Raw genomic sequence first — 13,452 nt, 5'->3', positions numbered from 1 at the left:
GGAAAAGTCACTCAGCTCTCGTAAGATAACCAAAGTGTTTCTTTAATTGAATCACGCTTACAGGAACATGAAAGAAAGATGCAACTCAGCAAGCATGAGAGTAAAGTATATAAAAGTTCTATAAAACTGGCACTTTAAACACTTCAAGCCCACAAACATCAAGAAAAGCCTTCAATTTGCAAGAGTTTAAAGTAGCAAAAAAAACATTAGAAGAGCTTGAGGTGAGAATCTTTGAGAACTCCCTCAAAAAGACAGGTAACTTTATTTGTTTCATCCTCTAATATGAAAAAGAATGCATCAGAGAAATGCAGGAGTCCAAAACAAATAAAAAAGGAAAAAAATCCCTGTCATTTCCTGGTTCAGCTTTTGCAGTTTGTTTTGTATCGCCCCTTATCATTTATTTAATTCACTTTAAGCTGACTCTTTGGCAGTTGAACCCTTGTGATTTGATTCCTCAATTAGCACATCCGTTTGACATAGAACATCATACTTCCTAAGGAACAAAGCCTGGTTCTGTTCATAATTATCTGCTATTATTCTATTTCCAGGGCCTGCCTCCCTGATAACATTGCAGTTCTTTCATACTCTGCTGTCCATTCTTTGGCTTTAAGCTATTTCTTCAATTGCAGAAGAAAAAGTCTGGTCCGCAGCAGAATAAGACAATTTAGTGCCAGCATGTATCACCTTTATTGTTTTTAAAAATAATCAGTATGTTTTCCCCTTCTACTCATCATGAAATTTCACATTAGCAAAAATATCAATACATTTTCAAAACTCTTTCCCCTTAAGTCACCTGAAAAAAAGTCTCACCAGCGTCAAATTCAGCTACACGGTATCATGGGCATTACCTTTGGCACTGGCCAAGAGCCCTTTGCTGTACAATCTGTCTTCCTTGTGTGCTGACATAACATTGATACTTGACTTTAGGTTTTTGCAGAACCCACATCTTCATTCCTTATTAAGAGGATACATATTACAATGAACTCTTCAGCTGGGAGTCCTAGGCTCTGTAGTAGTATGCAAATCACTTCTTCTAAGTCCTGAATACTGTGAAGTACTAAAACATACCTATTGCTTTTTCTTCTTGGACAGGGATTTTCCACACCAATGGTAGAAGTGACAGGAGGAGCGCCAGAAGTTCTTCCCGACATGTCAGCTCCTATGTCAGAAGCAAAATAGAAACAAAAGCTTTTGTCCTTCTAAAAAATAGATTTGATTTCTTTATTTAACAAAGCTATTTTATTCCCTATGCCTTTCTGCTGGTTTACGCACTAAAAAAAAATGACCTAACTGCAGAGCGCTATAATCATTAACTAGAGCCAATCAGAAAGTATCCAAGATATTTATTACACTCTGCAACTGTTCCTATAGAAAGCTCTCCTAATCCTTTTTGTTGAAGGAAATCCTCACACAAAGAACAAAACCAGAAAAAGTAAAAAGCAAATAACTTGTTGATTTAAACAAAGCCAACATGAAGCCAAAGGAAGTTTGAAATTGTAGTTATAGAAAAAAGTAACTTTGAAGTAGGAAGTTTCTAATCAAGTTCTTTCTCCAAAATGATATTTATCAAGTAATGTTATTGACTCACAATAGAAATGGGAAGTATTATGAGAAGAAAGAAGGTTACTCCTAATTAAAAACGACGCACACACACAGAATAACCACTGAAAAACCCAACACCTTACTCCTGCTGGGATTCTAAATCTTCAACACTAAATTTCAACACAGAGGAGTAGAAGGCACAGAATTTCAACACAATTAGTTCACTTGGTGCTATGCAGCACCAGTAAAAACAGTTTTGGTCCTAAAGATCAAAAATTCCCCTTTTTTTAAACACAAAAAGTGACTTGTGTATTTTGGCAGTCATTGAGGGCTATGCAGCTGAAGCAACATCCTTCTCCAAAAATTGGAGGTAGCAATGAAAATAAAATGTATGGAGATAAGCAACTTCAATAGTTATATATCTAGCTAATACATAAGGTTTTTTATATATAGTTAGAACTATACCTATAACAAATATAGTTGATATTTGTCTGATGAAATGTATCAATAATGTTAGATTCTTTTAAAGTTTCATTTTAATGGATAAATACAGACCTGAAGTGTAATCTTATTAAAAGTCATTCTCCCAATTATCTTCTACTAAAGGTATTTTCAGCAAGACAATTTAATTAGGAATGGGAGTAAGCAATACAGCATTCAAAGCACAATAAGGCTTCAAAAAGCAAAATATTAACTTCAAGTGTCAGTTGTACAGTTTTGGAATTTTACTTTCCTCATTATCCAAAATCTTCCTCCTTCCCTCTTTAACTCATTTCTTCAGGAAATAATTGCTGAATGGCTGATATTTCATGAAGAATGCCACAAGCTTTTTTCCCCTTCTACGTTAGAAGTGGGTTTTTATTGGGAGTAGGCACATGGAATCCCCCACTTTCTTTTTACATGAAAGCCAGTTGTTTTTCCAGCAGCTCTCATTCTGAAGCCTCTAGTAACAGCAACTATGCCAAATTCAGGTGACATCTAAAAAAAACCACACAGCTCTAGTATTGGTAAGGATTCTTTTTAGTCATTATATGCAATTGCTGTCTTGTGGGTTTGCTGTTTAGCCAGTGCACCTACTGGAATCCAGAACCAAGCCAGACAACCTGACTGGAGCCTTAGTACAAGTCACTGCATGAAGGAAACACAAACCTCTAAGAAAAATTTGACCAGCATTAGTAGCTGACATCAACTAAGACAAGGGCTGAGTAAACTCAACCAGGATTCACTTAGTTCATTATTTTGAAACACTGGGATCTGCACTTTCAAAGCACAATGACTTAATGAACATCTCATCCTGCCCATTATTAATACTTAATACCTATCTGATAGTGTTTAAAAAAAGGAGAAGGAAGAAAAAAAGACACTTGCAGCGACCAGGGATGTGTGCTAGATTTTTTTCATATAAAAAATAGCATAAACAGATCACCTCTTTAAAAATGCTTTCTGTTCTGAGCTGAAGTTACAAAATATTTGCTTTCTATTAAATTCAAGAGTAACTTACTTAACAAATGGCAAAAATACATCTCATGGCACATAAACAAAATAAAAAGATGTACATTTTATTGCCTTAAACCAGGAGGACCTTCTCAAATGAAAAACTGTCAGTTTGTCCTGCAGGTTCAATAAACAGACTCATTTCCCCTGAAAATTCAAACCTATTGCTTCCTGGTTCCACCCAGCTGCTGCACTTCAGATTCACATATGCCTTAATCCGTGAAAAGTTTAGTAACCATCAGTATCAGCTGGCAAACAGGTACATGATTAGTTTTTTTTTAATTTTTCCTGCTCTTGCTGAAGACAGAATGCAACCGCAACACAACCTTTCGAACTTCTAGTCTTCACAATTCACTCACTCTACCATAGAAAGGCAAGGAAACCAGCACCAAATAAAACTTGAGCCAGACAAATCTCTTCAACATGGTTAAAGCTCAATACCAAAATTTTAACCAGGTAAGACAAATCCTTACCTGATCAATAGTTGAGTTCAGTGTAGTAAGCAAAATAAATCCACGACCTTGAACCAAATATTGTCCCAGCGCTGCCATATGAGTTTCCTCTTCTTCATCTTCCTTGGCCTCCGCCCTCTGGACCACTGCATTGCACAGTCTGTTGACATCCGTCAAGAATTCCCGTGCCAGTGAGTTACTGGCACTGCTCATGTCTGAGCTGTAAGTAGAAAAACATCCAGAAACTGACCAGAAAATACACTCCCTGATGGAAAAAAGCTTGGGGGAAAAGAGGAGCCTTTCTTCCACGCTCCCCAACCCCTGCAACAGATGGAATGTCTGTAGGGCTGAAGAATCATCATGGCAACATAGAGTGGAAGGGAATAAGACGGATGAGCTTAGAGGATTTCATTATTTCAGTGAAACTTTAGCCAACAGCCCACAAAACCGAACAATCATTTTATAAGCCTATGACACACAATTCTCTCCCACTGCATAAGTTAAAGTTAAGGACTTTGTTTCAGCTTTTCTTTGTAACCTAGATGTGAGCTGCAATCTTCATTTGCTTCTAAAATGTATTTGGCCTGAAGCTTAATAGGAAAACTGGTACCTCTTACACAGCATTGCACAGAAACACATTATTTAATAGTTCATTTGAACACAATATCTTCTACCACGTTATATATTCCAACAGTATGCAGATCGTTTCAAGAGGAAAAAAATGAAAAAAATTATCAAGTTAAGATAAATATGGGAGTTTCATAAATATACTGCTTTATATTTACCAGCCTTCACAGTGTTTTTCTTCAAGCAAGACTGAGTGGGTGGCAGTCACTACTGTACTGTACTTAATTCAAGATATAACCCTACTATAAGTGTCCAGGAGAAAATACTACAAAGCATTGGTACTGATTCCAAAACAGATTAATTTTACTTTAAATAATGCACACAAGGCACTTGTACACTTTGTCTATTTGCTCCATCTTATAAAAACTTTTTTTTTGTTGTTTTCTGTTATGCCATTCTGGTTAGTCAGCACTAGTACATGTTGAAAAGTTTAAAACAAGAGATAAGAAGTGCAAGACTCAGCTGTAGAAAACTCTCAAGAGGATTACTGAAGGAGGCAAAACAAAATCAAGAATCAGTGATGGCAGCTATAGAAACAAGAACATTTAATCCACATAAAACCCACTTAATGAATACTACAGCATATTTAACTCCTTTAATTTCTGTATAAACAGCTGAAGTAAAATCTTTGAAACTCAAATATTTTCATCATGTCCAAGCATAGAACATGCAAGAAGAGAGCCGAATAACTTTCAATACAACATTTAAATATAACAGGTAGATTAATACTTCTTGATCAAGAAGCCTTGTAAGGTTCCCCTGTAAGAAAGGGAATGCACTAATGGTACAAAAAGCTCCCTTTTGTGGTGAACACTTATACATACAATGACATTCACTGTAGAAGGAACAGGAAAATTCTTACTTACCAGAATTACTTTGCCAGCTTAACACATTTATCTTCTATTTGGAAGAAAAAAATATATTCTGGAAATACCACCCTCGGTTCACCTGGTTTTAAAAAGAGAAGAATACATCGCAGTTACTATGCCTTTTTTTTGTTGTTGTTTTTAAAACTACTTTTATGACAGCTATTTCAAGTTTATCAAGAGTCCTCAAGGGGTTTTTTGAGCTTTAAACCTCTTGTTTTCACTTCTAGCTTCTGACTGTGGACAACCAAAATCCTATTACAGAAAAAATAATTGGTGCATAAGGTAAGTTAACATAATAAAATTCATTAGTTTTTAGAATGTAAAATGAGCTAGGTATGCAAGTTTAAACATTTCCCTGTAGAAATAGTATGAATTTTAAGTGATCACTATCTGCATACATAATACTTGAAGCACTGGCAGCTCTAGGTACAAGTGATGAATAGTATGAGAAATTGAACTGTGCAGTCAGGTGCTGATATAAATGCATTTGAAACCTGTCCTCTTTTGTCCTGAGAGATGACCAATCTTTATAATTTTAAGCACTAGGGAAGATGCAGTTATTAAAACTGGAAAGGCACAGTGATATCTACCCTGTACAGTCCACTAAAGCCATTTAAAAGTTACTCTTTCTCTCCTACACCTTTAACCACCCCTCCAGTCCTAACTGAGGATCAGAACATGCAATGCTTTTTTGATTTTCATAATAGGAGCACTTTAAACTACCCCTGTTTTGAGCTAGAGACAGAATGCATCCATAAAGCCTCAACATCCCATGTTCCTTGCTGTAAGCTAAACTATCAAAGGATTTATTAATTTTTCATTTTAAAAGTTCAGGTTTCTAGTTATCACACTTCACATCTTTAGAGTGTATTCAATCTATGAAAAAAAAATTGTACTCCTCCTGAAATACTCTTATTTACTTAAACAAGGTTGAAGAGCTCCTTAAACATGCTTTAAATCCTAATGTGTGGTTTTGTCTGTCTGGCTGAATACTTCCTCTGCTGTTTCCTAGAATAGAGGGACTAATAATTGTAGAGGCAATGTTTATTTCTGCAACCTCCCAGCATTTTTTGCTACGAGTTCCAAATCTTGAACAAGTGCTAATTACTTAGCCATCCAATGGTAATCGGACTCTTTACCAGTCTCCCTTACAGTTAACTCCAATTTTTTAAGCTACTGTTAGAATATTTGTATTTGGTACCACTGAGTACATTTTAACTGAGCCCAGTTTCTAACATTCTTAGAAGTTATATCCACCAGCATATTAGACATATACAGAGATGAACTGTCCAAACCCACATCTACTGATGCATCCACAAATTGGGGTGCTCCAATTACAAGTTAGTCTAAACAGTAAAATCTCATCCCCTAGACATGGTAGAAAGCTAAAAATACATTTGCTATTAATGGGAATACAAAGGGTAGTAACAAAGAATAGCCTCAATCATCCAACTACAAAGGTCTCTAAAAGTGAGCACTCATCCAGAATTAATTAATTGTGGGGAAAGTAAAGAGATGGATGGGGATAGGAAGAGAGAGAGAAAAGACTAAATTATTTTAGTATTGTCAGGTGGCAGTCAAATAAAATCTTAAGCTTTAAACCTAAAATTGTGATGAATATGAACACTACACGAAAAACCTCCTTAAGGAAGGAAACACTGTAAGTTCCCCAGACAAGCTCCTAATACTTGGCCCTCCTCTGAGTGCTTGGGAACAACACGTGCCATCCACAACCTCACAGAAAAGCCACCTGTCCATACAGCTAACATTCACAACTCATTGCAACTGAATAGCTTAAGCAGCTAGTGGTTTTGCTGTTATACCAGACTTTATCAGAAGATGTAAAAATACACTGCCCCGTCATGTTTCAGTGTCCTTCCATCTGAAACTGCAGTCTCCAGGTTTCCTGCATTACTTGCACTGTTACATGGATTTAACATATGTTGCTATATTCTAGCGAAAAGGTGAATTCTCACCATCAGTTGTAACAAAGTACTATTTTGTCAACGCTAATGCAAAAAGCACATAGTCTTAATGCAAGCATTTAATCTATAATTGGTAAGGAATTAAGATGCTCTCATTCTACAGTGCAGAAAGAAATTGTAAAGAGATACCATGCTGAATAATGAAGCACTTTTAGAAGGACTCATTCCAACAAGTGCTAGCTACTTCTCAGTTGTACCTATATCTTTTTCTGCAATTAAATTCTGAAACGGACTGACGGCACAAATGTGTCTTCAGAAAGTTTCAGATATAACCTCATTTTCAACCTATCTTGAAGCTAGAGACAAAAAAAAAAAAAAAAATACAAGGAGAGCTGAGAAATAATAAAGAAGCTTCCAAAAAAAAGCTGCATATACACAGACAACCTTCTTTCCTTTCATATTTGTTTCCTGACAAGTGATTTTAGCACTTAAAGCACATTGCTCTTCAAGGAAGAACTCTGTGAACAACTTGCCCTGCTGATGCTGTAACATAGCAAACTCTGAAGAGAGGTTTTTTGGGGGGTTTATTTGTTTTTAAAAACAAATCCACTCCCACTCTAAGGTTTCAGCTTGCTTGTCACCTTCTCTTTCTGTTGCAGATTATGATACTACACCATACACAGCATAACACTTCATCTTCCTTGAGAAAGTATGCCAGCCAATTTGGTTTAAGTAGGAACCACTCTGCTGTAGAATTTCTCTTTTTTAAAGCAACACATCTATAATTGCTGTGGTGCCTGGCAATATGGAAGCAGACGCTGCACAAAACACCTGTACTGAGGTAGAGAGCCTTCACCTCTCTTTAGATTTCAGAGATGTTACCTTAACTACAGAAAAAACCCAACTTAAGACATCACAGATGAACTAAGCCATAAGAGAAGAGGAAAATCTACAAGAATCTCAGTTCACTGCTGCTATGTAGTGTCTTAATGGGACACTTACAGTTTTGGAACACACAGTGTGTCAGGACTTCACACGGCTAGCCCCGTGCCCCCCTCACCCACCACAAAAAAAAAACAACAACCAAAAAAAAAACCCAAACAAAAACCAAAACACACATTCTTAAACTTTGTTTCACCCTCTAGAATACAATTATCATATTTCATAAAAAATACCTCTACTAGATAGTATTTATTTCTGTAAGAAAAAATCTGCAAGCTTTAAAAAAATAATTTGCTTAACCATGAATGATCAGACATTCACACATAATCTGCTCTCTTCATGCCCATCTTTCTGTCATCCTCATAATTCAATCCATATCACACCTGCCCTCCGGCCTCTTTCTGCACCAGCTCTCAAGGGACTTATTTTCTATTTGCTGTTGTGGTATAAATCCTTTTCCTGCACTTGAAATTTTATTTTCTCTGGACTTCTTTCCAGTTTTATGGAGTTACTCATCAGCTGAACATCTTAATATATGGGAATGCCTTGTACTTACTTCAGTGGACTTTAAATTATTTCAAGAACAGGTTTGGTATCTTGTTTTAAAGGCTTAAAGGATGAAACTTAAAAATAAGACCAATTTAGCAGTCTTGAATACTGATTCATAAATATACTAACTTTATATAGTGATAATGATTAGATGGTATCTCTAACATCAGTACAACTTATGAAATTACAAAAATGCAACAAAATGCTTAGGGTCAGAGCTAAAACTCTGTATATGAGAGTAAACTGGGCCTTTTACTTGCTTATGTTTTCAGCAATCTATTGCCAGAAAGGCCTGGAATGTTCAGTAACACAATAAAAAGTAGTAATTACTAAATTACTACAGCAGCACTGTAATAACACTGAGTGCCTGAGTAAAACCAAGTGGCAGCATATGCATGGCACATAAGAGCCACCTGCAAGCCCTCATTTCCTATAGCTCACCGTGTTATCTTTAATAAACATAGTCTTGTCTACCAGGGTATATGAGTATCTTACTGCACCAAAGGAACAACAGCCAATCATTTAAGAAAAATAAATTTATGAGAAGCTACTTTACAGATCATGCAAACACAAGTAGAGAAAGTATAGCTACATGAAGTTGTTGATTTATTTACCTTCCCTAGCCCTCTGTTTCAGATAAGAGACAAACACTGACTAGGCATGGCATGGCTGCAAGTCCTTTGAGTAAAGAGTACAATGAAACTGCATTTTTAGCAGGTATTAAAATTAACACTTCAGGGAAAAAAAAGAAAAAAAAAGTAGTTTCTGTAAGCCATTGTACAACCCAGTTAATTCTGGCCTCCAGTTCAAAACTTGTAGCCCTTTTATCCATTCTCTAGAATAATGTATATGGGAACATGAGTCACCCCTGGCCAATAAAGGCCACATTTGCTTTATACAGCATTCATCCCATTTAGCAAATACTTGTCATAGCCTCATTGCTTGTACTTAACATTTATGCTCTGGAGAGCACACTTGTGACCTCTTCAATGATTTTAATATTATTATGATCAACAATGACTTTAATCACATTTACTTTGGGGTTAAACTTTCAGTTTAAATTCAAGGTTTTGTTAGCAGAGGACAACAGGCACAATGAAGAGCACTGTCAGGTTACTGATACAAAGACACTCCATAATAGCCTTTGCAATTGTAGCACAGATTGCCAAGTTTATTACAGAAATTAAGTGTACCTTGTTAGTAGCAGAAACCAAATTTAGTTGCCTTCTGTGTAAAGAAATTCGTTAATAATGAAGCTAAAGGAATACTACAATTAATTCCTCTGTGCAAATTGGAGAAGCAAAAGAAAGCGCATGAAAGTGTACAAGAGATAAATGTTTATCCAGCATGGCCTGGAACAAGACTGGAACACCCCCTATAATGCTGCCTTGAGGTCTGTACTTGGTGGTGAAATGCAAGTAAAGCCTCAAACTAATGTGTCACCAAAATCAGCATTCTTCTTTTTCTATCCTTTTGATATCATTCAAAACTTTAAACAGGCTGGAAACAAATACCCAGGTGACAACGCCAAAATGGGTTACACAGGAGGACTGATACACAAGCCTTCAAGAAAACAGGTACTTGTAATTCAAGTAGAACATCAATAGAAAGCTCAAGGCGCTTTGATGCCTTGTTTTACCAATGCAAGGCAATCAGTCAAAAGCATAGCTTATAAAAGGCAGGGAACATTTGCTAACCATCCAACTCCTCTCTGATATTCAAAAGAACATGAGCAAACAAGAACAAAAACAAGATACTTCAGATTTGGTTCATTCTCAAAACAGACAACATTCCAGCTCTGCAGAAAACCTCCTACCTACTCTTTATTTCCAATCACTTTCTGCTCTGTCCTTTGCTATTATTTATTAACTATGTGGTGCTACAGTAGCAGACAACCTATTAAAACATACTAAGGCAGTGTTACTCCAGCAGGCATTAGGTTGCAAATGAAAAGCACAGAATTTTAACACACAGAATTTATCATTAAACTGTAAGTAGGTGTCAGTTTTCTCAGTAGAGTTTTACTTCTGATCACATCCTTTATTTTATCAAGGATTTCAGCAACTAGCTTTTAGTCTTTCGTGTAGTCCACTAGATCAATATTGCTTCCAAACAAGATACTCAGTATCTCTCGCCAGAATAAAGAAAAAAGTTAAAAATAAAAATGCTTAGTATTTTTGGATAAATAACACATGCACTGTGCTTTTAACTAACGATTGAAAACTGTGTGAAGTTCACAAGCTGACAAACAACTACTACTTTAACGAACACTGAAAAGTAAGTTGAGATCTTCAGAGTAATAGTGTTGCTTTATATACAAGTGTGTTTATGTATGTATCATCCTACTAATGCCACCTCTATGTAAAAACAAAAGTATATTTTACTGTCACCTCACTTAAGTGGGATGCCTGTCTTGCAATACCTGAAGTCTGAGAGTCCTGCTTCTACCAGTATCTTAAGCCTTCTATAAGTATGTAGTCTGCTTACGTTCTGCTGCCTAGGTATTAAAACAAAATTTAATCCGTGAAGCTCAGTGTTTATGTAAGCTGGGAATTAGAAAAATTTCTACCACTAAGTGGATATGAAAGCATTATATCTTACACTGAAAAAATACAGAATTTTTAGGAACAATCTTTAAAGAAATAAAAATACTCATTTTCATATTGTGCATGGTCAGGAAACACTGACATGGAAAACTAAACTAGCCATTCCTGTTGTAGAATAGGAATTGTAAGGGGAAAAAAAGCAAACAAGATCAGACAAATGCTATCCTAGATTTGGCCAAATTAAAAAAACAGGCACTTTCCAAAATAACTAACCAATATATATTAACAAGTCAGCAAACCTGTAATTAGCAAACATACCCAAGGCTACAGGCATCAAGAGTTACATGAACTGGCATTACATGTACAGGCAGGTCAACTTCTCAGAAACAGTTTCAGAGATGTCATTCTTCTGATCAAGACCCAGATCTGTGGTGTACCATGCTGAATGTGAAAACAGACAAACGAAAAAAACACCACCTTCCTTGCCTCCAAATTATCATTTGCTGTGTATTTTCAGGCTTGTGGTTTTTGACAGTTGGAAATGAAACTCGTGGATAATTTCTTCGAGCACAAAGTTTGTTCCAGACTACACTTCCCAAACATGGCCCATGTATTTTTTCCAATGGTAACTTAAAATTATTTGTCAGAGTTTAATCTGGTTCTAGGATAAGTGTTTAAGTCTGCTCTCCTCAACATGACCTTTCTCTAGCATAATTAGTAACAGCTGTGAAAAAGTGATAGAACCACAACTCAGAAAGGTATAACAGATTAATATATATACAATATTGTTTACATACAATTAAAAAAAATCCTATTTACCCACAACTCAGTTTTTCTGTGGAACAGTTTCTGAAGTGTGATATTAGGATATTACTTCAATTAAATGCACTCTGATTTATACCCTTAGTGTTTCCAGTGTATGCTGACCTACTAACGGCCCTGAAGTGCATGAGCTTACCCTAGGAGGCCAATGGAGACTATCAACTCAAAAGAGCAAGTTTGTAATTTATTAGCTGCCACTGACTATAGAAAGACTAACTAGTAGCAGCACATAGGGGACTGGAAACCAAGGCAAGAACAACATTAATGTATAATCAGCTGCATTAAAAAGATTGATCAAACAAAGACTACCAAAACCAGAAGAGAGAACCTGGCAAGAAAAGAGCAGTTGATACAGAACCCGAGAGCCCCCCAAAGGAAACCTGCTCATGTGCAAACTAACTGCAGACTTTTCTACATTTAAACAATGCAGAGATCTACAAATGGAATCATGCATAAGCAGTTTGTATGATGGTTTAGAGGTCTGTAATTCCAAAAGTTAAAACCTTTATAATGAATCTTTTACTTCTGATACCCATCATGATGAAGCTACTGGTACAACTTAGGATTTCAGCAACAGGCCTAGCCTACTAGGGCTTCACGATGCAGGGAAAGAATACATGGAAAAGTGTACTAGAGTATGGTAGACAGCAAACAATATATTACTAAAATCTTGCAAGTTTTAGAGATTGAGAGTGCTAATAACCCTCTCTCATCATAGTTCCTCTGGAGTGGCAGCTGTCCTCACTCACACCACACCTGCAAGCTAATGCCTCCTGGAACATGGACAGCAGCTTTCTATGTCCTACATAAAATCCCTAGAAGAATCCTGTACAGCAACTTAATTTAGTTAGTCTGCTTTGTCACGAGAGTAATTTTTAATAATGTCTCATTAAGGTCAATTCAGTGACTTTGGATGCAGTTTTTCGTGCATCATAAGCTACCAAAACATTCACAGCACTGAAACACAAACACCATTTAATCAACATTTAACTTAAACTACAGCTTCATGTCCTATTTGATTATGAAGTACTCATGTCATTATTTGTCCTTCATAATTTTAAAGTCTACTTGCAAAACCCTAATTTGTATTACCTGTTTAACTCATGACAGTACCTTTACAAGTAGAGTTTATTATGTTGCTGTAATTTCAAGATGCTTAAAAAGTGAATTTATTAAACTCAACACATATAGCACCAGTAAAGCCCAACCATGCTTAATATTTACTTCTTGGAAAAAACTCTTACCTTGGGGAATAGAATTAAGTGTCAACTGTCTACTCATACAACAAGCATTATCAAAAACTTTGAATATGGGTACCGTAACGTAAGAAAAGGGAAGGAAAAGTCTGTTGGAAGAAAAATAGCACTTTTTAATGTTTTAGTTTTATGTCTTGTCCTAGATTTTCCACATATTAGTACCTACTTGACATATCTGACCCATACTTGGAGAAAAAAAAAATCAGATGCAATTAAGATTTTTTAAAGTCGTTAGTGCAAAGTTTTAAGAAGTGTTCACTGTAATAGTGACCAATGCAAGCTGTCATAATGGAACAGAAAAATGCAATATGCACCGCATGCTAAGAAGGCAGCACCAGAGTTTAAGTGATCAATGCTAGGAAAGTTCTTGTTAAAATTCAGCAGGTTGTTATCAGGTTCTGCCTTGAGCTATGAAGATCTGTATCCCC

At 36.1% G+C, this 13,452-nt stretch overlaps 1 protein-coding gene across 8 annotated transcripts in view; it reads right to left on the bottom strand.

Annotated features, from left to right (window-relative positions):
* LYST (lysosomal trafficking regulator) overlaps positions 1-13,452 on the bottom strand; it is an 86,748-nt gene that overhangs the window by 63,814 nt on the left and 9,482 nt on the right. For all 8 annotated transcript variants that reach the window (XR_011738310.1, XM_071806270.1, XM_071806272.1 and 5 more), the window contains exons 2-4: positions 4,982-5,063; positions 3,510-3,708; positions 1,069-1,159 (exon numbers count right to left, since the gene is read on the bottom strand). Coding sequence is in view for 7 of the 8 variants with exons in the window: in XM_071806270.1 (XP_071662371.1) it covers positions 1,069-1,159; positions 3,510-3,701 (283 nt within the window). In the remaining variant the exon portion in view is untranslated. The remainder of the gene's footprint in view (positions 1-1,068; positions 1,160-3,509; positions 3,709-4,981; positions 5,064-13,452) is intronic.

The sequence above is a fragment of the Patagioenas fasciata genome, chromosome 3 (assembly GCF_037038585.1).
Source record: "Patagioenas fasciata isolate bPatFas1 chromosome 3, bPatFas1.hap1, whole genome shotgun sequence".
In the NCBI taxonomy this organism is placed as follows: Eukaryota; Metazoa; Chordata; class Aves; order Columbiformes; family Columbidae; genus Patagioenas; species Patagioenas fasciata.
This window is presented reverse-complemented; position numbering and strand designations above follow the sequence as displayed.